General features: G+C 47.6%; 2 protein-coding genes across 4 annotated transcripts in view; one reads left to right on the forward strand and one right to left on the reverse strand.

Annotated features, from left to right (window-relative positions):
* Positions 1 to 3,849, reverse strand: part of R3hdm2 (R3H domain containing 2) — a 124,265-nt gene extending 120,416 nt beyond the window's left edge. For all 3 annotated transcript variants that reach the window (XM_052166054.1, XM_052166051.1, XM_052166055.1), the window contains exon 1: positions 3,585 to 3,849. The gene's annotated coding sequence lies outside the window, so the exon portion shown is untranslated. The remainder of the gene's footprint in view (positions 1 to 3,584) is intronic.
* An 8,062-nt stretch (positions 3,850 to 11,911) lies between these two features.
* Positions 11,912 to 25,527, forward strand: Inhbc (inhibin subunit beta C). The gene is made up of 2 exons (XM_052166043.1): positions 11,912 to 12,230; positions 24,782 to 25,527. Exons 1-2 carry the CDS (start codon positions 11,912 to 11,914, stop codon positions 25,525 to 25,527), a joined length of 1,065 nt encoding a protein of 354 aa, XP_052022003.1.
* The last annotated feature ends 1,086 nt before the right edge of the window (positions 25,528 to 26,613 follow it).

Consider the following 26,613-nt stretch of genomic DNA (forward strand, 5'->3'; position numbering starts at 1 on the left):
AAACAGAAGTTTGGTAGGCACTGTTACCAATTTGTCTAAGTTATTAGAAATTATTTATTTAAAAAAAAAAACTGACTACTAGGCAAGGCCGGCGCGTCACACCTGTTACAGCAGCACTGAGAGTGAGGACAGATCCAGCTACACAGCGACACTCACAAACCAAAACCAAAACCAAACAGAGTGGGGGGCTAAGGCGCCGCCTAGGCAGCTAAGAGCAGGTGCTGATCTTATAAAGACCTAAGCATTCGTGTGCTCAGCAGAGCAGCTCAGAGCTGCTGGCTGACAGCTCTAACTGCTGGCTGACAGGGGATCTGATCCTCCACCTCCACCAGCACGGCTCCAGGAGTCACTGAGCAACGGTAACTCTGAACCCCGGATTTCGCACCTCCTTCTCCCGAGTGCTAGACATACACCAGCAGGTCTTTTTCTAATGTGCTTTTGGTGCTATTTCTTGTACCTTAACCCTGGAACGCTTAGGAGAGCACCAATTCTCTCACCTCCAACAAGCAGCTCTCTCGTGAGCATGGCAGCTTTCAACGTGCTGGCAACATTTAAGCCAAAACCTCTGCCACCACTTTCCTACAGAGTGCTTTGTAAAGATGCCTCATCCTTGGCCTTCCTGAAGAGCAGCCTAGACTGCCAGAGAGGAATCTCAGCCTCACCACTCCAGCCAGGTCAGAGAAGGTGGAAAAGAAACAAATGAGGCACGCCCCAAAGCCCTTAGCCCGCTTCTTTTATTCTCAAACTTAATGAAGGGGGGGAGGAGGGGCAAATGTTCTCTAGGACCAAATCCTCCACTGTTAACGGAAGCTACTTTTATAGTTTTAAGCTCAACTGTTATCTACAGAGACAGGACCATTACCGTCCATCAACTGAATACTCCTGAGGCCAGCCTGCTCACTGAAACCAAGGCAGCAGAACTGAATCTCAGCATGCTGTGAATGAGTCTCACATGAGCTCTAAGACCTTGTGCACAGCCTTGAGACAAGAGGAGAGCTCGCTGCTCTTAAAGAGGACTGGGTTTGGTTCTCAGCACCCACATGACAACCCGTAACTGCCTCAACTTCAGTTTCGGGTGACCTTCCGACCTCCAGGTCTCTGCAGGCACCAGGCATGTGACGGCACGCATACATACGTATAAAATAAAATAAATCTGTCAAAAAAAAAAGAAAAGGACTAACCACACAAAAGATCTTGCATTCCCTTCTCGTCTCCTTTTCCCTTGGAAAATATCCCAAGGAAAGGGAAAATATTCTCTTCCAATGAATACCTTACAAAATCCGACCAGAAGTTCCCTATAGGGAATGAGCTCAAGAATCCAGTCAGGCTGAGTAGTCCTTGCCTAGACAGCGGCTGCTTGGGAGGCTCAAAGGAGGCTCGAAGGAGGCTCAAAGGAAGCTCAAAGGAGGCTCAAAGGAGGCTAAGAGTCCCTGGGCAGACTGGGCACCAGCAGGCCCTCTTACCGGTCAGTCAGCTGAGCACTGATGCATGTCACACTCACACAAGTGACAAGGAAGTGACAAGGACATAGCAATTAGCAAAACAAAAACACCTGTCCTTCTGAAGTTTTCTTTCTTTTTTAACAGAAAAGACTAAAACTCACAGAAAGTGGCCAGGGTGACAAGAGGTCAGAAGAAAAATTAATAGGAATCACACAAATCGTTTGCAATGCAGACAGCTAAGGAAGTGTCCAGTTAGGGCCCCTTGAGGAACCCCTGATGGAGTGAGAAGACAGGTATGCAACTCTATAAGGGAAAGAGGACCCAAGAACACAAAGCAAGTGCAACCTCTGGGCAAAAGTATCCTAGAGCATTCTGGCAATGACCAGGTCGGTGAATTCTTTAGAGGAAATTGGTGTCGCAGAACCGTAGTGTTACAGGCACAAATGTAATCCCAGAGATTTCAGCAGGGCACACATGTAATCCCAAAGATCAAGACATTAAGACGGGAATACTGCTGAGTTTGAGATCAGCTTGGGCTAGAATAAGACTCTTGTCTCAAAGTTATTAATTTAACAAAGGAGAACCAAGTTAACTCTGAATCAGGAAGCCATCCCCTCTTCAGATTCCTTTCCATTAAAAAAAATCGTTTTGTTTTTGTTGTTTTTTGAAACAGGGTATTGCAGGCTGTCCTTAAATTCTATCTGTAGTGGAGGAAAATCTTAAACTTCTGATCCTCCTGCCTCCACCTCCTGAGTGCTAGCATCACAGCCCAGGGCTTTGTGCATTCTAGGAAAGTACTCAGTTGGGCTATAAACTGGCATAGGACTGTTAATCATCACATTTCTTTACTTATTCTGTTTTTTTTGTTGTTTTTGTTTTGTTTTTTTGTTTTGTTTTTGTTTTTCGAGACAGGTTTCTCTGTGTAGCCCTGGCTGTCCTAGAACTCACTCTGTAGACCAGGCTGGCCTCAAACTCAGAAATCTGCCTGTCTCTGCCTCCCAAGTGCTGGGATTACAGGGCCACCACTGCCCTATTCATTCATTCTTGCTATTATTGATTTGTTGTTTCTGAGACGGGATACTGTTTCTGAACCCAAGTTAACTTTGAGTTCTACCCTACACCCCTGGTGCTGTGATTCCTGGCTGTTCTAGAACTCGATTGGTAGACCAGGTTGGCCTCAATCCCAAAGATCCATCCTCCTGTCTCCACCTTGCTTGCTGGGATTAAAGGAGTGTACCACAACCACCAGGCTGGAACTGCAAGTTTAATTTTTGCTGGCATTTCACCAGCAAGGTTCTCTGTTCTAGAAATCACTGTGGAAATTAGCTACTGGGAAGGAAAAATACATCAAAGAAGTGAAATGAAATAACCTAATTCTCAACTTTTCATGTCTACTTTAACTTTTATCTTAATGGCCGATTAAGTCTGAAGTCTTGTGGGGTGGGGGCTTTACTGAAGAGAGGAAAAGTGCATTTGTAAGAGAGGCTGAAAAAGACTGACTTGTCAATCTAACTATCTGAAAATACAATAAAATGCTAGGAATCTGTGATGGTAGGTGGTACTTGTCACATCCCCAGAGCCTTCAAGTTGCCTACAAACATCAGCTAGGGGCTGCAACTTCCCGAGTCCTTTGGAGGGTGAAAATGCAACCTTGTGGTTTTAATGCAGGATCTGAGTGTGTGGTTGGGTCGTTCCTCACCATTATACAAAAAACAATTCACTTGGAGTTACTAGTCTCTGCGGTTACTAGGTGGCAAACGTTGAAGACTGTTTAGCCCCAACGAGAAAGCAGGAGTTTGAGCTTAGCACAGGCCCAACTTCTTGGAACTCCAAGACATCTGCCCGCCTGTTCCAACTCAAAGCTGCGTCCAGCTACGAACTCCAATCCTCCGATACCGGGTCCGGGGCAAACGGACAGGGGCGAGCGCTCGGCGACCACGCTCGCCGGCGCAGCCTAGACGGCCGCACCGCCCGGCCACTCGCTCGGCCACAGGTGGCGCCGCCCCCTCCCCGCGGCCCGAGCTCCGCGCGCTCCCGCGACCCGACCCTTCCCGGGCGCCGGGCGCCGCGGCCCGGCCCGCCGCCCGCCCGCCACGCCCCCTGCCCGCGCGCCGCCCGCCCCCCGGCCCGAGGTGGCCTCACCTCACGGGGGCCAGCACGGGGAGGGCGCCCGGTGTCCGCCCGCCGCCCGGGCCCACGGCCGCTCGGCTGCGGCTCGGCCCCGACGGCCGGCGGCGGCGGCGCGCTTCTGGGGGCGGGCTCTCCTCGGAGGGGGTCTCCCCGGGCCCGGGGCGGGGAGGCAGGGGAGCGGGGCGGGGGAGGGGAAGGGGGCTCGGGAAGGAGGGGGGAGAGGGGAAGAGAAGGGGCCCAAACCCGGAGAGGGAGAAAAGGGGGGAGGGGGAGAAGCAGAAGGGGAAGAAAGGCCCGGAGTCCGCCCCCCGCTGCGGCCTGCGCGCTACGTCACCACGTCCGGCGTGGTCGTCAGCGCGTCCTGCGCCGCTCGCGTCCCTGCTTCCTGTGTGCGCCTCCCCGGGTCCGCGGGCGCTCCCTCGTCGGCGCGAGCCCGCGCGTCCCCTGGGCACGCGCCCTGCGCGCCCCCTCCTCCCCTCAGAGCGCGCGTCCGCCTCGGCGCGCGCCCCCGCGGCTAGCCTGCTGCCACGCTCACCGCGCTCCCTCAGGGGCCTCCCCGGAACCCCGCTTGTCCCGAGGTCGCCCTCAGAGCCAGTCTAGACGTCAGTTGGTGGCTGTATACTCCACAGCCGTGCACAGCACGTCAAGGACTTTAATTAGGGCGGTAACTTGGGAGGGGCAGGGGGCGAGGAGCTATGTAGCCCAGGTGAGCCTCGACTCCCCAGACCTTTCCGTCTTCTTCTTCTTGCGACCGGCATCTCTGATGGGTTCCACCACCGCTAGCTAGGACTGCAACCCATGCATCCAAAATAAAGCTCATGGTTTTTGTTTTGGTCTCGAGGCATCTCTATGTAGCCCTCACTGTACTGGAATTCAGTTTGTAGACCAGGCTGGCCTCGAACTCACGAGATCATCCTGCCTCTGCCTCCTCCGTGCTGAAATTAAAGTTGTTTTGCGGCCTCATCAGTCAAAAATCACATTCCTATGCCCTTTCAAAGATGCAGTTCTTTTATTTGGAACAGTCATCTTAAATTTCTAACCTCCCCTAACGCACTCTGCAGAGCAAGTTCCAGAACAGCCAGGGCTATTTTAAAAAAATTTTAACCCCGCATCCCCAATTTTGTCCATTCTAGGTAGAATCTATATCCTACTTAGTGATTGTGTGTTAGGTGCTTTGTATTGGTTTATGAAGCTTACGGAAGCAGGGTAGGGCACGGAGATCACGCTCAGCAGTTAACAGTGAGAAATGGGTCGGTTCCCAGCACCCGCATGGCAGCTCACAACCGTCCGCGATGCTAGTCGCAGGACGATGCACATACATACATAAGAGTCAGAACACTCTTAACTCAGTGGAATTCTCGACTCACTAAATAATTACAAGAACGTGGGGTGGGGGAAGGGACTAATTACAGTCCACTGTAAGTGGTTATTGGTGCGCTTTGGAACAAGAAAGAGCAATTAGTTCTAGGTGAAAATCGTCAAGCATCAGAGAAACCACAGGCAAACTTTCAGCTAGCCTTAAAAAATACAAATAGGGGGATGGTCGTGTGTTGGACAGGTAAGAATGGTGGGGAGTCAGCGAAGACATAGAGATGTGAGGAGATGCTGGTGGGGGCAGGGGCGAGGATTCTCACTTGAAGTCTTAGTATAGCGATGTGTATATATGCTAGGTAAGGCTCTGCGAAGAAGTAGGAAATTTATCTTTGTTTTCAAAGGCCATCAAGTACCAGCTTTTCAAGTTGATGGCAAGCGGCAGTATTGGAAATGTAGAATGTGCACCTCTCTGTCTAACATTTCTGTTGTCCTCCAGATAATATGTATTGTCATCGCATCTGTTTAATAGATGTGGAAACTTGGGGTCTAGTAATTCAAAGTCGCAGATACCAAACTGAGGTTGTCTTCAGAGCCTGCTCTTAACCGTGGCACTCATAGAACTGAACAGCGGCAGCTGGGGGTGGCAGCACCCACCAGTAATCCCAGTACTGACCGAACAGAGACAGGAGATCCGATGCCAGTCAGAAGCCAGCCCGATTGACACAGCAAGTTCGGGTACAGCCTGGGCTACACAGAGAGGCCCTGTCTCAAAAAATGAACTAGTGGGAAGTGTAACAGGAAGAAGCCAGGCATGGTATAAGGCACCACGGGCTACACTATTCAGGAGGCTGTGTACACAGTACTGGTAAAGCCCAGAAGTTCAATGGCGACCTGGTCAACATAGCAATACCCTGTATATTTAAGATAGTCAGATGTAAAAATAAAGGGCATGTGATAGTGCAGGGGTGGGGTGGGGGGATTAATAGGAATCAGCCCTGCATGTTAGTCAAGTGCTTTCACCGCAGTTATGTTCAAAATCTTTGTAAACTCTTTTTTTTTTGGAGGGGAGCGGTTATTCACTACTAGCTCTGGCTAACTCTGGAATTCACTGTATACATACACCAGGTCACCTGCCTCTACCTCCTGAGTGCTGGGATTAAAGCTCTGGACTCACAGCCCATCTTAAACTGGTATTTTGTTTTATAAATAAAGTTATAAACTCAGTTATGGTTCCTCTTGCCTATTGTGGTTTCAATAAGAATGGTCCCCCACAGGGCTGGAGAGATGGGTCAGTGGGTAAGAGGACTCACTGACTGCTCTTCCAAAGGTCCTGAATTCAAATCCCTGACTGCTCTTCCAAAGGTCCTGAGTTCAAATCCCAGCAACCACATGGTGGCTCACAACCATCCGTAATGAGATCTGACTCCCTCTTCTGGTGTGTCTGAAGACAGCTACAGTGAACTCACATAAGAATGGCCCCCATATGGCGGCTTGGCCCCAGTGGGTGGAACTATGTGGGAAGGATTAGGAGCTGTGGCCTTGTTGGAGGAGCTGTATCACTGGGTGGACTTTGATGTTTTAAAAGCCTATACACATACACTCTAGCTCTCTTTCTCTCTCCCTCCCTCTTCCTCTCTCTCACTCTCTCTCTCTCTCACTACCTCCCTCTTTCCCTCTGGTGCTTGTAGATCAAGATCTAAGCTCTCAGCTACTGCTTCCCATGATGGTAATGGACTCTTAACTCTCTAAAATGGTGAGCCCCCAAATTAAACACTTTCTTGTATAAGTTGCCTTGGTCATGGTGTTCTGTCACAGCACTGAAGATATAACTAAGACACTTTGTGATCCCAGCACTTGGAAGGTCAAGGCAGGAGCATCAAGAATTCAAGGTTATTCTCAGCTAGCCCCAGGCTAGCCTGGGCTATATGAGACCATGTCTTAAAAAATTATTTTAATTAAAAAAAAAAATGTTGCCAGCCCGGCGGTGGTGGCACACGCCTGTGGTCCCAGCACTCGGGGAAGCAAAGGCAGGCAAATTTCTGAGTTCGAGGCCAGCCTGGTCTACAGAGCCAGTTCCAGGACAGCCAGGGCTACACAGAGAAACCCTGTCTTGACAAAATAAAATTAATTTGAGAGAGCCCAAAGAAATAGATCCATGGGAGAATTGGAGGGAGGAAAGAAAAGGGAAGAAATGATATAATTAAAATTTCAAAAACTTTTTTAAAAAAGAAGTTCAGAGCTAGAGAGATGTCTCAGCTATTAAGAGCACTGACTGCTCTTCCAAAAGTCCTGAGTTCAAATTCCAGCAACCACATAGTAGCTCACAACAATCTGTAATGAGATCTGATGCCCTCTTCTGGTGTGTCTAAAGACAGCTATAGTGTGCTTAGATATAATAATAAATAAAATAAATCTTTAGACTGGAGCAAGCAAAGGTACTGAATTCAAATTCCCAGCAACCACACGATGGCTCACAACCATTGGTACAGCAACAGTGTACTCATATACATTAAATAAATAAATAAACAAACAAACAAACAAATAAATAAATAAATCTTTTTTAAAAAAGTTCACCAGGCTTGGTGGTACACACCATTAATTCCGGCACCTGGGAAGCAGAGGCAGGTGGGGCTCTGTAAATTCATGGCCATCCTGTCTACACAGGGAGCTCCAGGGCGTTCAGAACTATGTAAAGAGACTCTGGGTTTCTAGAGATGGAGAGATAAGGGCACTGACTGCTCTTCCAGAGGACCAGGGTTCAAATCCCAGCAGCCACCTGACAGTTTCAGACTGTCTACAACTCCAAGATCTGATACCCTCAACAGATGCAAGCGAAACAACTAGGAATGAATGCACATCAAATAAAAATAAAATGAAAAGTTGCTTGAAGTGTATAGACTTTAGGTTTGGTAAATGTTGATGTATGATGATGATTATTTATTTATTTTTTTTTTTTGGAGACAGGGTTTCTGTGTGTAGCCCTGGGTGTCCTGGAACTCACTCTGTAGACCAGGTTGACCTCGAACTCAGAAATCCACCTGCCTCTGCTTCCCAAGTGCTGGGATTAAAGGAGTGTGCCACCACCGCCCGGCGAGGTATGATGATTTTATTTGTAAGCTTTTTAGAATGAAAATTTAATAATCCTTTAAAGAATCACAAATGACCTTACTTTAGTTCATATCAATCTCAGCCACCAGGTAGTTAAGCTTTGTTTAAAAGGGCATTGATTTATAGCATTTTTGGAGTTCTCAGGAATCATTTCCCCCTCGTCTCATGAATAAATTAAAGCAAGAGCGGTGACATACCCAGTTCAGAGTCTCGGCAAGCTAGGATATAGCACTGCAAAGCCCCTAGTCCCAGCCCTGAGCCCTTCCAGGTTTTTCTTTCCCTTTTCTTTTTCCACGGGAAGAAAGCCAAATTTTAGCCAAAGCCAACTGGCTTAAAAAGCATACTCTCTTACCTCCGACCTCTGTCCTTGCCACGTGGAAACGGGATTGCTTCCTCAGGGACTCACTACTTTGGAGGATGGAGGTAAGAATTCTGAGGAATCTCGCTGGGCGTGGTGGCACACGCCTTTAATCCCAGCGCTTGGGAGACAAAGGCAGGCAGATTTCTGAGTTTAAGACCAGCCTGGTCTACAGAGTGAGTTCCAGGACACTCAGAGCTACATAGAGAAACCCTCTCTCGAAAAACAAACAAAAGAATTCTGAGGAATCTCAAAAGTTCCAACGTAGCACTGATTGTAAATGGTGAGGAAATATAGACCTCAGATCCCTTCCTCAGTGGTCTAGCTACTGAGGACATAAAATGCCTGCTTGGTAACTAAGCTCTGCTCTGCTGATTTGCTGTCCTGACTGAAGTTGTGTGAAACGATGGCGTTCAGGCCTTCTTGTCCTAGGTGTGACACTTACAAAAAGCATCAGTTGGCTTCCTTTCAGAGTACAAATTAGAAGGCAGGATGGCCTTGCATCTCATTTGTGCTTGTAATCACCATCACCTGTCCAGTGAGAACCAAGAGGCACAGATTATAGGAATAATAAATTATTCCTGCAAGTAAAAAAGACACCTCATATATCCTCATGGAAATAGATTGGAAACACAGAAACATGTGAACATATTAAAGTCATTTGAAGGAAGCTGGAGAGATGGCTCAGTGGTGGAGAACACCCGCTGCTGTTTCAGAGGACCCAGGTTTGATTCCCAGTACGCACATGGCAGCTCACAGCCATCTGTAACACCAGTCTCAGAGAAATCTGATGCCCTCTTCTGGTCCACACAGGTACTGCACACATGTGGTCCACAGATACACATGTAAACAACACATGTAACCAAACACAAAAATAAAAAATAAGCTGAGTGGTGGAATCCCAGCACTGGGGAGGCAGAGGCAGGGGGATCTCTGAGTTAAAAGCTAGCCTGGTCTACATAGCAAGTTCTAAGACAGCCAGAACCGCCAGAGAAAACCTGTCTTGAAAAACCAAAAATAAATCAAAAAGGTTTAAAAAACAAGGCAGATGTGGTGGTGGCACGCCACTTTAATCCTAGCACTGAGAAGACAGAGGCAAGTAGATCTCTGTGAGTTCATAGCTACCCTGGTCTACATAGTGAGTTCTAGGACAGCCAGCATTACATAGTGAGACCCCTTCTCAAACAAGCAATCAAAGCAAAGCAAAACAAAAAAACATTAGAGGGTAGACAAGATGGCTCAGCAGGTAAAGGCATGTGCTTCCAAGTCTTATGGGGAGTGTTGGATCCCTGGTATGCACATGGTAGATGGAGAGAAACAACGTCTGCAAGTTTTTCACAGATCTCCCCGAAATTCCTGTGGCACCACGTGCACAGGACACACACACACATACACACACACAGGTGAACACTAGACAAATAAATTGCTTTAAAAAAAGTTTTCATTAGGAAGATCAGGCCCAGGGCTGGAGAAATGGCTCAGTGGTTAAGAGCACTGAATTCAATTCCCAGCAACCACATGGTGGCTCACAACCATCTGCAGTGTGATCTGATGCCCTCTTCTGGAGTGTCTGAAGACAGCTACAGTGTACTCATATAAATTAAATAAATAAATAAATCTTTAAAAAAAAGAGAAAAAAGAAAGATCAGGCCCATGAACTAGATGAGCATAACACACTAAGGAAGAAGGGTCAGAGCCCTACACAACCTTGGATAGTCTTGATAATTTGTCACCATCAAGGGACCAATAGGCAGAGAACTCCTGAATGTCCCCCACAGTGTCAGCTCAGTACAGTCCCACTTGTACGGCCCAAATTTCCATCTATCCATCCATTTTTCAAAATAGTCCTACCCCTCACTTTTCCTGCAATCCTATGTCTTCTAGTTCAGCCCCAAGGCTCTCCTAGTCTCCACCAGCTCTTCAGCTGAATTATTAATATGTAACCATCCACAGTGACTCTTTGTATCTATGTCAGCTCTTGGCCTCTGTATTCAATAAGGCTCTTCAAAGGAGACTGTTGATTATCAACAACAGCCTTACAGGCTATCATGGGAAACTAGGATAGCTTGGTAAACTGCAACCAATGAAACTGACATGCTTGCAAACACATTGTTTCCTCACGAATTCTGACACACCCACCTACGTTCCTGATGGGCACACTAAGAACATCTGGTTTGGACATTTCTTTTCTCTCCCCTTTCCTTAACTTTCAGATAGTAACTGTGACTCAGTGGGCAGAATCCAACCTGAATTAACAAAGAAGGCCTGGCTGAGAGCCCCAAGGAGGAGAGATGGAGGTGGGTGGACTTTAAGAAGCAGAGAAGAGCTAATAGTGGCCCAAGCCTTAAAGCCCAGCAGTTGGGAGGCAGAGTTAGCCTGGTAGCTAGTTCCAGGGCTACATAGGGAAACCCTGTCTCAAAAAACAAAAAAGAAACAAAAGAAGGGGAGGAGGAAGGGGGAGGAGAAGGGGGAGGGGAAGAGGAGGGGGAGGGGAAGGGGGAGGGGAAGAGGAGGGGGAGGAGAAGCAGAGAGAAGGCAACTTTAAAGTGCCTCTGTTTTATTTTTAAAAAAAAATTTAAGAGTCGCTATTTAAGCAGGTGTGGTGGCATATACCTTCACTCTCAGCACTTGTAAGACAGAGACAGGCAGACCTCTGTGAGTCTGAGGCTAGGGAGGTCTACATAGCCAGTTCCAGGTCAGCCAGGGCTACACCATGAGATCCTGTCTCAAAAACAAACAAGCAACAACAAAAGAGTCAGCCTCTTAACTGGACAGGACAGTGCATGCCTGTGAGACCAGATCTGAGAAGCAGATGCAGGAGTTCAAAACCAACCTCCACTATACAGCAAGTTCAAAGTAAGCCCAAGCTAAGTGCGATCTGACTCAACCACACACCATGCACACATAAAAAGTCACTGTTTTTTTGAAACAATATGTTAAGTCCTGACTTCTGACTTCTGATTATCCTGCCTCAGCCCCTGAAGTAACATTATCTTAAAACCTCTGCTCACGCTGGGCGGTGGTGTCACACGCCTTTAATCCCAGCACTCTGGGAGGCAGAGGCAGGTGGATTTCTGAGTTTGAGGCCATCCTGGTCTACGGAGTGAGTTCCAGGACAGCCAGGGCTATACAGAGAAACCCTGTCTCGAAAAAAACCAAATCCAAAAAAAAAAAAAAAACCTCTGCTCACAGCACCTTCCCCCCAGGATTCCCAGCAAGGCTCTAACCTTTGTCCTCTGGTCAGGCAGCTCATTTGGCTAACACTCTCCCAGCAGTAGCAGGAGGCAGATATTTCTTTCTTCAAACAATCCACACATCTCCTCCCCCTCTTCCCCTTGTACTTTCACTGGCTACAAGCACATACTGCCAAGTTCCACCTGTACTGGCTTCATTTTCCACGCCAGATGTTTGGCCGCTGTATCTCTGACAAAAAAGCAGTCATGCCAGCTGGAGGCACACTCCTCCCGGGGTCCCTGGTGCCCAGCACAGAGGTGAAGCCATTCCCCGTTGAGACCCTGAGCATAAGGTTCGTGCCCTTTAAGGAAACCATCCTCCAGCAATGGCCTCCACCTTGCTCCTGGCTCTTCTGTTCCTGACTCCTCCAGCCATAGGAGTGAACCTCAAAACTGATGGTCCATGTCCAGCATGTTGGGGTGCCACCTTTGATCTGGAGAGCCAGCGGGAGCTGCTTCTCGATCTGGCCAAGAAGAGTATTCTGGACAAGCTGCACCTCCGCCAGCGCCCCACACTCAGTCAGCCCGTGTCCAGAGGGGCTCTCAAGACCGCGCTGCAGCGCCTCCGTGGGTCTCGACGGGAAACCCTGTTGGACCATGACCAGAGACAAGAAGAATATGAGATCATCAGCTTTGCCGACACAGGTAGGTCCATGGTCCGCAGCTCTGCCCCCAAGCCTGACCCTAGGAAGGAGAAAGTCTCTTCCCAAGTTCACATCTGACTACATCCTCGCCAAAACCAGCTCGCAGTCTGGGCCTGCGCCGCTGTGGGCTCCCAAATCCCACGTTCTCTAAGTTAGGTCAGGTTCACTTGGTGGGAGCTGGGAACTGTTAGTTACTATTAGTTTCACTTCTTTAAAAACTGTTCTCTCTTCCCCCCCCCCTCTTCCTCCTCTCCACTCTCCTCTCTTCTCTCTCCCCTCTCTTTCCCTCTCTTTCCCTCTCTCCTCCTCTCTCTTTCTCTCTCTCTCCCCTCCCCCACCTCAGACTCCATGACCCTCCCTGTGTGAGCCTGCCCACTCTGCAGCCCAAGGGTTGACTACTGGGCAGTTTCTGATTTCTCTGGCTCCAGGATCTATGTCACCTCCTCTTCCTCATGAATACCCCATTTGTGTAAAGAGGGGAAAAGTAAGACACCACGATTATAACATCTCTCAGGTCCTCAGGTCAGACAATGCCAAATAAAAACTCAGAAAGTGATGTGAAAGATAACAGGTAAAGAAATTCAGGCCTGTAACTGGGAGGTGGAGGCACACGTCTTTAATGCCAGCACTCGGGAGGCAGAGGCAGGCATCTCTCAGAGTTCAAGGCCAGCCTGGTCTACAGAGCAACCACAGCCACATAGAGAAATTCTGTCTAGAAAACAACCAACCAACGGATAAAAGGTGAAGAAAGAGTTACTTCTGCAGCGGAGAGAGAGCTGGAGAGAGCTGGAGAGAGCTGGAGAGAGCTGGAGAAAATCTTAGAAGACTTAGAAACAAGCTCACTTGCTCCCTGGTCTGGAAGACAGCGCTCCCACCACGCTCCCAGCCACTTCCTCCTGAGGGACACCTACTCTCTTCCCCCTCAAGACCCAGCACAAATTATACAGCCACCAAGCCTGGGCTCCCATTCTTCCAGAGCCACTTATTAGCTGAGTGACCTGGGTAGTTAATAGTCAGTTTTCTCACTTGTAAATGAGGATAATGAGAAGATAGCTTGAGACTTTAAATAGGTTAATATAATATAAAGTCTTTAGAATGGTAAGAACCAAGAAGGAACAGGAAATAGAGAGGGCTCAGCTGCTGTCCAGGAAGACTGTCTTCCCTCTGAATCATCACATGGCAGAAAGACACGAGGGAACTCTCTGAAGTATCTTTTAGCAGGACTGGAGTCCCCCGCTCCAGGACTTTGCCTCATGACCTAGTAGCCTTCCACACCTCTCGATACTGTTGCTTTGGGATTCCAATTTCAACATGATCTATTTGTTTGTTTGTTTGTTTGTTTGAGACAGGGTCAGCCAGGCATTGGTGGTGCATGCCTTAATCCCAGCACTCTGGGAAGCAGAGGCAGGCAGATTTCTGAGTTCGAGGTCAGCCTGGCCTACAGAGTGAGTTCCAGGACAGCCAGGACTATACAGAGAAACCCTGTCTCAAAAAAACAAAAACGAAAACAACATAGCCCAAGCTGACTGGAAACTTATAATGTAGCTCCAACTGGCCAAACACTTACAATCTTCCTGTCTTAGCATCCCAAACGCTGAGATTATAGACACGTGCCCAGCTTCAACAAGTGAATTTTGAGGGGAAACAAGCAAATAAATAAATACTAATCGCCGGGCGGTGGTGGCGCACATCTGTAATCCCAGCACTCTGGGAGGCAGAGGCAGGCAGATTTCTGACCAGTTCGAGGCCAGCCAGGTCTACAGACTGAGTTCCAGGACAGCCAGAGCTACACAGAGAAACCCTGTCTCAAAAAAGCCAAATCCAAAAAAACAAAAACAAAACAAACAAACAAAAAATACTAATCCATCAGCCTTTTCCCACGAAACCTCTGATCATTCCAGCCCAACCTTCTTTAAAACATGGTGGCTGGACTCCAAGAGGGCAATTTCAGAGTAAATGATTGTCCAGCTTCTACATATACTTTGTTTACCTTTGTGGCATTGGCAAAGCAAGTCACCATGGCTAAGTCCAGAATCAGAGTGGAATGGAACTGGATAAAACCATGCAAACCAGGAGATGTGGTCCCTGGGGGCAGCCAACATAGCAACACACAAAATACGGTCACCCCTCTAGTTTCCTCTGTGTCACTTTCCCATCCATTTGACCAGATGTTAGCGGCATCAGGGTAGAGGCTAAATCATGCGGCTTCTCTGGTACCTTTTCTCCAGGTCCAGAGATCTCCAGTGGTGTCCTAAAACAGGCTCATGGGACTTAGGACAGCTGATGGTGAACATACCTGGGCTCACTTATGCTGCATTAGAGCCTTGAAATTGGGCCCCACAGAAGGATTTGTAGTAGAGAAACAGTAGAGAAATTACTGCAGATCAGGGCTTTAAGATCCCCCCTCCCGGAGACCAGCTGCTAAATATCTACTAACACATTACTGCTGATGTCCTAAAAATAAGTTATATCTTCCTCCCCCCAATGGCATGCTGAGGCTAAGACAGAGGCACAGTAACCAAATGGGGAATGGAACACAGAGAAGTCACTGGCTCATAAACACCTCCCTCCCTGACTGCTCTTGCTAGCCTCCGTCTCAGGATCCTCTTGCCTAAATCCCGGGACAGTGTGGGCCACCAAGCCCAGCACCGATGCATAAAAGTCGTGGTTTCCTGCCCAGCACATATCTGAATCTACACAGATAATTTCCTTGGTGGGGTCTGATTCTGCTCTGTGTGGAGCTGCTGCCTCCTAGATCAACAGTCACAGTGCTTGGCTGTCTGCTTCAAAAATGTCCTTACTTTTGAACAAGAAATAGGCTGTGCTTCCAAGTGGGTGCAGAGCCCTCTATGCTATCTGTGCTATCTATCAATCTATTTATCTATCAATCAATCTACCTACCTCCTATGTTAGTTAATTAGGTAGGTAGGTAGTTGATATAGGGTCTCACTTTGTAGTCCTTGGCTAGCTTAGAACTCTCTCTGTAGACCAGGCTAGCTTGGAACTCTCTCTGTAGACCAGGCTGGTGTCTAACGCACAGAGATCCACCCGCTCTGCCTCCCCAGTGCTGGGATCAAGGCGCCTGCCCAGCCCCTTTCCTTTTTTGTTTTTGTTTTACATTGCAGAGGGCAGGCACTCTACTGACTGATGCCCTTAGCTCTCTCTTTCCTATTATCTGTATCCTTTCAGTCCCAACTGGTGCTCTCTTGACTATTAAAACTTTCTTTAAGACCCTGGGTGCAGCAGCTTTCTCTGGAGAAACCTGAGCCTTCTACTTTCCCTTTTGTTATGCTTTGGTTGGTTGAGACAGTGTTTCTCTGTGTAGCAGCCCTAGCTGTCCTGGAGCTCATCCTGTAGACCAGGCCAGCCTCTGTCCCCACCCCAACCCGAACCCTGGGACTAAAGGCACCACCACCACCACCCAACTTCACTGTATCTTCTTAAGCCTGGCTCTCAAGTTTCAGTGTGTTACTGGAGGCTGGGGTCTGAGCCAGGTGTTTCCAGGTTCTAATCCAAGTGATTAAAAATAAAGGCTCATACAAATTTGCGAAAGAAGTAAGATAATTTATTTGGGGCAAATCGATAGGACAGATTAAATGGGGATAACTGGATCACATGATGCTTTTGCTTAGCACAAGGAGTGGCACTATTGGGTGTGGCCTTGTTGGAGTAGGCGTGTCACTGTGGGTGTGGACTTTAAGACCTTCTGCTAGTAACCTTCAGAAGAAGGTGTAGAACTCTCAGCCCCTCCTGCACCATTCCTGCCTGGAGGCTGCCATGTTCCCACCTTGATGATAATGGACTGAACCTCTGAACCAGCCCCAATTAAATGCTGTCCTTATAAGAGTTGCCTTGGTCATGGTATCTGTTCACAGCCGTAAAACCTTAAGACATATGATAAAGGTGACTCAGGCTCTGGCTTTTGTCTGGGGTTTCCTTTTGTGAGGTTCAAAGAGAGAAGTTGGTTCCTAAGGGATGTTGTCTATAGGTTCACAGTCTCAATTAATACACTAGGCAATACATTCACTTTGCTACTGTCCATGCCCCTTCCCATAATGCATCAGATTTCAATCATAAGCACACCGGATTAGACACAGGCATCACATAGGAAATGGGAGACTGACTCTCTCTAAAAGGTCACTATTATCAGATGGCGAACAGTCTTGCTGTACCATATGTGCACCCAAAGCCAGCTCAGCCCCATCAGCCTTTCCGTCCGTCTGTCATACCTGAATACGCAGAGAATATATTTGAATGGAAACTCTCTGAATTTGACTGTTATCAGGGGCAGGGAACTTGTACCATTTTTCAAAGATGGGAACTATGTAATCCAATGCAAATAAGAGGATGGGGGCATTAAGGTTGCTGCATGCACTGTTGGGAGAGGGGCAAGTGTGTCGAGTTTGTGCAGGTGAGAGAGCTAGATTACCAAGTGCATTACTGTAGGGTTGGGGGTGTATAACTAAAACCAAAATGGCCGTCTCAGGGCACCAGACTTGCCTATGCTTCTCTGCCTCAGAGGCTTATGGTTGAATCTGTATTGAAAATCTTTTCTGAATAAACTAAAGGAGCTGGGTGGTGGTGGCTTAGCCTTTAATCCCAGCACTCAGGGAGACAGAGGCAGGAAAATCTCTGTGAGTTTGAGGACAGCCTGCTCTACAGAGTGAGTTCCAAGACAGTCAGGGATGTTTCACAGAGAAACCCTGTCTCAAAAAAACCAACGAACCAACCAACTGATCAATAAACTAAAGATTAAGTAAAATTTAAGAAGGACTCCATGGATCTCTAGATAATATAGTATAGTTTATTTGCTCAGGTATAACACACCCTGGGCCGTCAGGGCAGACCACAAGCCAGCAAGGTATTTCACACCTGAAACCCCAGTACTTGGGAGACCGAGGTCTCTGAGTTTGAGGCGACATAGTGTAACTCTGTCTCAGAAAATCAAATATCTAAGTAAATAAATAAATGAATTTTAGATCTTAATGAGGTGTTGGATCTTAGCAAAGGTTTTCTATTTCCCCTTTTATTTGCCCTGGCCTTTACCCTGTGTTCCACCACCAGTTCCCTGGGTATTTATTATTATTATTATTATTATTATTATTATATTTTTGAGAGAGTATCTTTGGATTTGGGGAGTTTTTTGTTTTATTTTGTTTTTTTGAGATAGGGTTTCTCTGTGTGGCCCTGGCTGTCCTGGAACTCACTTTGTAGACCAGGCCAGCCTCAAACTCAGAAATCTGCCTGCCTCTGCCTCCCAAGTGCTGGGATTAAAGGCGTGTGCCACCACCGCCCAGCTTGGAGACAGTATCTTAGTTAGGGTTTCTATTACCATAAAAAGACACCATGACAATTCTTTTTTCTTTTTAAGGTTATTATATATATATATATAATATATATATTATATATATTATATATATATATATATATAATACACTGTGCCTGCAGACACACCAGAAGAGGGCATCAGATCCCATTACAGATGGTTGTGAGCCACCATGTGGTTGCTGAGAATTGAACTCAGGACCTCTGGAAGAGCAGTCAGGGTTCTTAACCACTGAACCATCTCTCCAACCCAGCAATTCTTATAAAGGGAAACACTTCACTGGGGTTAGCTTACAGGTTCAGAGGTTTAGTCCATTATACTCACGGTAGGAAGCATGGCAGCATGCTGGCAGACTTGTGCTGGAGAAGGAGCTGAGAGTTCTATATCTTGACCCACAAGCATCAGTAGACTATACCATTGCACATAGCATGAGCATATAAGACTCCAAAGCCCACCCCCAGGATGACACACTTCCTCCAACAAGACCAAACCTCCTAATAATGCCACTTCTTATGGGCCAAACATTCAAACACATGAGTCTTATGGGGACATTCCTTTTTTTTTTTTTTTTTCCCCGAGACAGGGTTTCTCTGTGTAGCCCTGGCTGTCCTGGAACTCACTCTGTAAACCAGGCTGGCCTCGAACTCAGAAATCCGCCTGCCTCTGCCTCCCAGAGTGCTGGGATTACAAACGTGCTCCACCACCGCCCGGCTTCTTTTCTTTTCTTTCTTTCTTTCTTTTTTTTTTTTTTTTTTTTTTTGGGACATTCCTATTCAAACCATCCCAGACAGGGTCTTACTATGTAGCCCTGGATCACCTGAAACTCCCTATATAGACCAGGCTGGACTTGAACTTAGAGATCCAACCACCAACCACCCATAGTCAACAAGGAATATTTGTTTTTGTCCTGAGGTTATTTTTTAAGAGTCTTTTGCCCTGGTAGTGTGGCACATGCCTTTAATCTCAGCACTTGGGAGGCAAAAGCCAGTGAATCTCTGTGTTTGAGGCCAACCTGGTCTACAGAGTGAGTTCCAGGACTATACAGAGAAACCCTGTCTCAAAGAAAGAAACAGAGAGAGAGAGAGAGAGAAAGAGGGAAGGAAGGAAGGAAGGAAGGAAGGAAGGAAGGAAAGGAAGAGAAAAAATGCCTTTAAAAAGATTTATTTATCTACTTATTATGATTCTCTCTCTCTCTCTCTCTCTCTCTCTCTCTCTCTCTCTGTGTGTGTGTGTGTGTGTGTGTGTGTGTGTGTATGTGTAAGTTTATGTAAGCTATACAGAGGTCAGAGGGCATCAGATCTCTTGGAATTGGGGTTACAGTCAGCTATGAGACACTGAATATATGATGGAAATTTAACCCAGGAGCATAGGCTCTTTCCTAATAATTATGGAGTCAGCCAAAAAGGAAGAAAAGGGGATTTTATTTTTTAATCTTACAAGTCCTTTTAGAAATATTTTCTCTAACTTCTGCTGGGAAAGTGAGTAAGTTGTGTGTGTGTGTATGTGTATGTGTGATTGTTACATTTTGTTTCTTTGAAGAAGGGTTTCACACTGTGCTCCAGGCTGTCCTAGAACTCACTAAATGGCCCAGGTGGGCGTCAAACTCACAGCAATCCTCCTGCCTCAGTCTCCCAAATGCTACAAGAGTTACAGATGTGAGTCACTACTCCTGGCTCCCTACCCACCCCCCCGACCTCCAGCCCTTCCTCCCCCATTCCACCACCTGCCCACCCCCCACCTCCACCCCATCCTCCCCCATTCCACCACCCCGCCACCCTCCCACCCCCCACCTCACCCCATCCTCCCCATTCCGCCACCCCGCCACCCTCCCTCACCCCCCCTTCCAGCACATGTGTCCTGAAGTGCCTCATCACAGAAAGCTAAAATAAGATGATTTCAACATCCTGCCAGGAAATCTTTCTAGCTAAAGTCACAACTTAGTTAGAAATGGTTTCTGGCATCCAAGTTACTACAGGTGATAGACAACCCAGAACTTGAGTCTCCAAGTTTCAGCCTCCTTGCTTTCCCTGTCTTTGCTAACAGGCTCTTCTCTGTCCTTCCTAACTCTGCCTGCCCCTGAGTCCCAGGAGAATGAGACAAGGTTATGGTGGTAGCACCCCACTTCTGATACAAATTCTTATTTCTGTGAATTATTAATATTATACACCAACATAAAACAGTCTGCTGCTACAGCTGCCGCCATTGCTGCTGCTGCTGCCACTGCCCCACCCCCCACTGCTGCTGCTGCTGCTGCTGCTCTTTGGGGATTTTGTTCATTCATTCATGGTCCTGGCAGTCAGTCCCATTCATCACACACACTAGCAACCTCTCTGATGCTTAAACTATGCCCCAGCCCTGACATGCCAAGTTTTTATTTTTTTGTTATATATTTTTAAACATACTTTGTTTGCTTGGTTTTGCCTTATTTTGTTTTTGTTTGTTTTTCAGGATCTCACTCTGTAGGGTGAGGCTGACCTAGACTTTCCCACAATCCCCTGCTTCAGCTTCCAAGCTACGGGGAATACAGGCACGCGCCACCACACGTGTAGCTTAACAAACTGTCCTACAGCAGCTCATCTTTCTCGTGATTTTTGTCTTGACTTAGTTTGACTGGACGGTTTTTATGCGCCGGATGGTATAATTGAGGCCACTAAAGCTACTATATCCATCTGTGGGCCAAATGGGACCTGAATGTCTGTGACGGTCCCCGATCCTCCAGGCCCTTTCTGAAGGGTTTCTCATCATGTAAAACACTGTCTCTGGCTCCTTAGAGTCCAAGATCTCAGTGTATAAATTGTTATCAAAGTGCTGGTTAATGTCTCACTGCCTAACCCTCTGCAAGTCCAGAATCTATGTAAGAAAGTACTACATAAAGTCATAAATGTTTGAAGGCACTGGTCATTGGGACCCAATGATGTAACAGTCTTTTGTTGCCCTTGAGCTTCCTTCCATTATTTGTTAGATTTCATTCTATTTTTTTTAAAAGACTTATTTATTTTTTACATGTGAGTACACTGTAGCTGTCTTCAGACATTCCAGGAAAAGGGTGTCAGTACTGATTACGGATGATTGTGAGCCACCATGTAGTTGCTGGGTTTCAAACTCAGGACCTTCAGAAGAGCAGTCAGTGCTCTTAACTGCTGAACTATCTCTGCAGCCCCATTTCTATTATTTGCAATTGTGTGCACACATGTGTGCACACATGTAAGTGCACATGCAGGTGCCTAGGGGTCAGAATCTCTCGGAGGTGGACTTACAGATGGTTGTAAGCCACCCAATATGGGTGCTGGGATTTGAACTTGAGTCTAGTGGAAGAATAGTAATGCTCTTAACCACTGAGCCTTCTGTCTAGCCCTAATTTTTGCTTCTGTGACAATGTCTCCTATAGCCCATGCTGGCCTTGAACTCCTGTATACCTGAGGATGGCCTGAAGGTCAGATCCTCCTGCTTCCACAACCTCCCCAGTGCTGGGATTTTATGGATGTACAACACCTCCTCTTGTTTTATTCGGGGCTGGGAATGGAACCCCAGGCTTCATACTTGCCGGGCGAGCACTCCACCAACAGAACTTAGCCATCGGCATCCAGCACTACAAAGATGAAACAAAAGCCAGGCGCCGTGGCACACAACTGTAATGCCAACACTAAGCAGGCAGGGGTTCCTTTATTTGAGAAAAAGATACCTCAGTAGGGAGGGTGAGAGGTGACCGGGGAAATGGGCAGCTGTAATGGAGAAATAAAGGGAGGTCCAGCAGGCAGGTGTGATGGCACGTACCCTCTCTAACCCTTGGCGGTGGCATCATGAATTCAAGGCCCCCGGCTACTGAAAAAATGTAAAGGCCATCTTTGTCTACATGGTAAGAACCTGTATCAAAATCTCAGCCCTAAACAATGTAAGATGATAGTGTTACTACCCTTTAATATCATTCTGGTGAGAGACCAGATGTGGGAAGGAGGCAGGGTTTGTAGAGGTGAGAAGGCAAGGAGCCCTCCCATTGGTGTGATTCACACACAGAAAGAAGGATGGACTAGAAAGAGAAATGGTGATCTTCTAGTTAGAACGGCTGGACTGTGTTGGCAGGACACCCGTGTGCCCCTGTTAAGGAGTTATAAATGTAGGCATGAATCCGGTAAAACCGGAATCTGTAGGTCCAAACTCCGTATGCAAATTGTCCTGACCTAGCTATAAGAGAATCACTCACATAAAGACTATTTTGAGGCTGGCTCACAGTATGGCTAAGGATCCCTTTCAGCACAGAGTTAGAGGAAAGGAAGGCGGAAGACCTTGGAGCAGTTAGAGAACCCTCGCTCTGAAGGTTACAAAGGAAATCCTGCAAGGAAAGCAAGCAGAGAATTCCAAGCGTCAGTGGATCTCAGTGGAGGAGTGCTTGCCTCGATCATGAAAAGCCCTGAGCTCCCTCCGCAGCAGTGTGCCGCACACACCTGTAACCCTAACACTCAGGCAGTGCGCAGAGGCCAGACAATCAAGACTTCAGTTCCAGACCGCATGAGACCATGTCTCGGAAAAAGCAAAAGTAAAACAGAAAGATCATGAAGATCTTACCTCTTCTCTACTTGGTCCCAGCTAAAGACTAACAGGCGATCCAAGTTCATAAAAATCCTATAAGTTTGTATCAGAAATGGACTTTATTCCAGTTTCCAATAAGCTATCAGATGTTCCTCTTTCCATCTGAGCTTTCAACAGAATTCTTATTGGGGGGGGAGAGTTGGATTTTTTTTTTCCGAGACAGGGTTTCTCTGTATAGCCCTGGCTGTCCTGGAACTCACTCTGTAGACCAGGCTGGCCTCAAACTCAAATCTGCTTGCCTCTGCCTCCCAAGTGCTGGGATTGCAGGCATGTGCCACCACCGCCTGGCTAACAGAATTCTTTTTCCATCCTTATTTCTTCTAACATTTGTACCCCCCCTCCCCTCCCCCCCAAAAAGGTCTCATTTGGATGTCCACACTGGCCTCAAATCCACAATAGTCTCTCTCCTCAACTTCTCAAGCGCTGGGGTTGATCATAAACGTAGGCCTCCATGCCTGGCTCCACTACCAATTCTTAAAGGTTTTACGTGGGTGGTATTTTGCCTGCATGTATGTCTATGTACCACATGCATGTTTGATGCTCTCAGAGGCCAGAAGAGGCATTCAGGATTCCCACTGAAGTTATAGATGATTATGAGCCACCATGTGTGTGCTGGGAATTGAACCCAGGTCCTCTGGGAAAGTATCCATTACTCTTAATCTCTGAGCCATCTCTCCAGTCTCTTTTATTATTACTGTAGTTATAACCACTTAACTTATCTCTAAGAAGCATAAGACTTTATAATTCTCCACTTTTTTGTCGGGTGTTTGGTTTGGTTTTTGAAACAGGGTCTTATGGCTGGGCATGGTGTCACGTGCCTTCAGTCTCAGCAGGGAGAAGAAGAGGAAGAAGGAAGAGGAAGAAACAAACAAACAAACAAACAAACAAACTTGCTATGTTCCACATTGGTTTTGAACTCACACAGAGAGATCTGCCTGCCTCTGGCCCCTAATAATTCTCCATTTTTGACCTCTTGCCAGACCTGCCCTCTATACCTGATGGGAAGGCCGTTCTTTAACCCTGCCTTCCCCAAATTCTTCTCTCTTCCACTCGGTTACAAAGCCACCCAATTTGTAGGTATTTGTTAGGACAACATCTTCTCAGGGGTGGAGACATAATTAAGCTGTCAATCCCAGCACTCAGGAGGCAGAGGCAGGCGGATCTCTGAGTTTCAGGCCAGCCTGGTCTACAGAGTGAGAGAAACCTAGTGTCAAAAAAAAAAAAAATCAGTTATTGCTCTTCTAGAGGACCTAAGTTCAGTTCCCAGCACTCACATCTGGTGTCCCAACAATACACACACATGCACACGCACATGTGCACACACGCACACATACACACACACACACACACATACACACACACACGCGCGCGCGCGCGCGCACACACACACACACACACGCACGCACGCATGTACACGCACACACACACATGCACACGCACATGTGCACACACGCACACATACACACACTCGCGCATGCACACGCGCACACACACATGCACACGCACATGTGCACACACACATACACACACATGTACGCGCATGCGCACGCGCGCGCACACACACACATACACAGGCATACCCACATGCGCACACACATACACACACACACATATACACACACACACACATGCACAAACTCATCCACACTAATAAAAGAAAATAGGTGTTGTGTCACACACCTATAACCCTAGAGCTTGGAAGATAGAGACAAAAGGATTAGAAGTTCAAGGCTAGCCTTGGCTACATAGAAAGTTAGGCCAGCCAGACATATATAGGACCCAGTCTCCAGAAACAATATAAATAAATATAGGAAGTGGAAAGACAGCTCAGTGGTTAAGAGCACTGGTTGCTCTTCCAGAGGGCGTGATTTGATGCCTAGCACCCACGCAATGGTTCACAGTCATCTGTAACTCCCTCTAATCGCTACATGTATGCTGTCATATGTGTGCTCCTGCTCCCACACACATGTACACATACACAAGCACACAAAATAACCAGTTAAAGTAAAACAAAAGTTGGGCATAGTGATGCTACACAGTGGTACATCTGTGTGTGGGTATGTCTCTGTGTGTGTGGGTGTCTGTGTGTGTATGGGTATCTGTGTGTGTATGGGTATCTGTATCTGTGTGTATGGGTGTCTGTGTATGTGTGTCTGTGTGTATGTATGTCTGTGTGTATGTATGTCTGTGTGTGCATCTCTGTGTGTGCGTGTCTGTGTGTATGTCTGTATATGTGTTTGTGTGTACATGTGTCTGTGTGCATCTGTGTGTGTCTGTGCATATGTATGTGTCTGTCTGTATGTGTCTCTGTATGTGTCTGTATGTGTATGTGTGTTCTGTGTATCTCTGTGTGCATCTGTGTGTGCATCTCTCTGTGTTTCTGTCTGTCCATGTGTGTGTGTGTGTGTGTGTGTGTGTGTGTGTATTTTAAGCCTGTAACCCAGCATTCTGGAAGCAGAGGCAGGGGATCATCAGGTCAAGGCTGTCCTTGTCTACATATGAGTGTAAGGCTAGCTTGGGCTGCATGAGCCATCGTCTCAAACAAAACAAGAAGAAAAGTATGCTGAGAACAGAGGCGGCTGGCAGAGCTGACACTCTGAAGGCTGCAATGACTTCCCTGTGGCTTCTGATGTTTACAGGCCTCTCCGGCAGCAACCAGACCCGCCTGGAGTTCCACTTCTCTGGCAGAATGGCTGCTGGCGTGAAGGTCCAGCAAACCCGCTTCATGTTCTTCGTGCAGTTCCCTCTCAATGCCACCCGGACCATGAATATAAGAGTTCTTGTGCTAAGACCATATGACGCCAACCTCACCTTGACAAGCCAGCACGTGCTGCAGGTGGACGCCAGTGGCTGGCACCAGCTTCTCCTGGGACCTGAAGCTCAAGCTGCTTACAGCCAGGGTCACCTCACTCTGGAGCTGGTACCAGAAAGCCAGGCGGCCCACAGTTCCTTGATCCTGGGCGGGTTGTCCCACAGGCCTTTTGTGGCAGCCCAGGTGAGGGTTGAGGGCAAGCATCGGGTTCATCGGCGAGGTATCGACTGCCAGGGGGTGTCCAGGATGTGTTGTCGGCAGGAGTTCTTCGTGGACTTCCGTGAGATTGGCTGGCAGGACTGGATCATCCAGCCCGAGGGCTATGCCATGAACTTCTGCACCGGGCAGTGCCCGCTACATGTGGCGGGCATGCCTGGCATCTCCTCATCCTTTCACACTGCCGTGCTGAACCTGCTCAAAGCCAACGCAGCGGCTGGCACCGCCGCGGGCGGGGGCTCGTGCTGCGTGCCTACATCTCGGCGCCCTCTGTCCTTGCTCTACTATGACAGGGACAGCAACATTGTCAAGACGGATATACCTGACATGGTGGTCGAGGCCTGCGGGTGCAGCTAGCTTATGTGTGATGTAGGCAGCCTGAGGTAGAGTGGTCTCCCTCAGGAAGGGGTGACTCTGTTCCCCCGCTTCTGTCCAGAATGGAAACACCTTCTTTCTAAGCATGCAGACATCCCTCTGTTGACTCCAGGAGAACCACCTCTAAAGAGAGTCACTCATGACCAACAGCCTTTCCCTCTCCTGGGACACGGTTGATGTCAGGACACCCACATCCTCAGCCTTAGGCCAACCACAAGCAATATCATTTCATTCCCTGCAAACACACCCTTAGCTCGCCCTTAGTCAACAATGTCACCTACTCTGCCTCCAGGCCCCTGCCACCTGATGGCTCCTACCCACAAGAAGACATGCCTTAATACCTCCCCTTGAACTCTATGGCTCTCTGAAGAATCCCTTCCTCAGGTTCACCTTCCAAAGCAAGGTTCATTTCACAAATCTTAAGACCCTCGCCCAGATGTGCTATTAAGTACTGTTTGCACAGCTTCCAGGATTCTCTGCCCCTCTCTGCCCTTGGAGGTAACATACCGAGCCTCATCGTCTGCACTCTCCTGCTGTATTTGACCAAAGGGAGGCTCAGGTCGGAAACTAGAGCCTCACGTGACACAGACAAACTCTATCAAGCACAGTGGTTCCCATATATAATTCCAGCACCGCACTCGAGAGACTGAGGCTGCAGGAAATCTACCTAAAGGTTGAAGCCAGCTAGTTCTAGGCTAACCTGGGTTATGCTGTTAAGACCTTTGTCACAAAGTGAAAAAATAAAAAAGGAAAATAAAAGAATATTTCCTACGTATGCTCCCTACTTATTTACAGGCTGTGGCTCCGTGTAACCATGGCTGTGCCGTGTCCGTGTCACACCACTGTTTCTGCGCTAAGGAGTCCTGATGGCATCTCCGCTGTCTAGTCCCGAGTGTCTGAACATCCCTTTTTTCAACTCACTGTGTAGAACAGGCTTGCCTATAACTCACAGAGATCTACCTTATTCTGCTAGGATTAATGGTCTTCACTACCAGGCCAGCTTTGGGCTTTATTTCTGTTGGTGCCCTTAGCCCCGCCTATGACTCGGTAACTCTTCCACCAAGTCCT

This window comes from Apodemus sylvaticus, chromosome 20 (assembly GCF_947179515.1).
Source record: "Apodemus sylvaticus chromosome 20, mApoSyl1.1, whole genome shotgun sequence".
Taxonomy (NCBI): Eukaryota; Metazoa; Chordata; class Mammalia; order Rodentia; family Muridae; genus Apodemus; species Apodemus sylvaticus.

Excerpts from the sequence above, each read along its gene's own strand:
- Inhbc (XM_052166043.1), top strand. The coding sequence starts at position 11,912 with ATGGCCTCCACCTTGCTCCTGGCTCTTCTGTTCCTGACTCCTCCAGCC. Across the intron at positions 12,231-24,781 it reads CATCAGCTTTGCCGACACAG|GCCTCTCCGGCAGCAACCAG; the intron begins GTAGGTCCATGG and ends TGATGTTTACAG.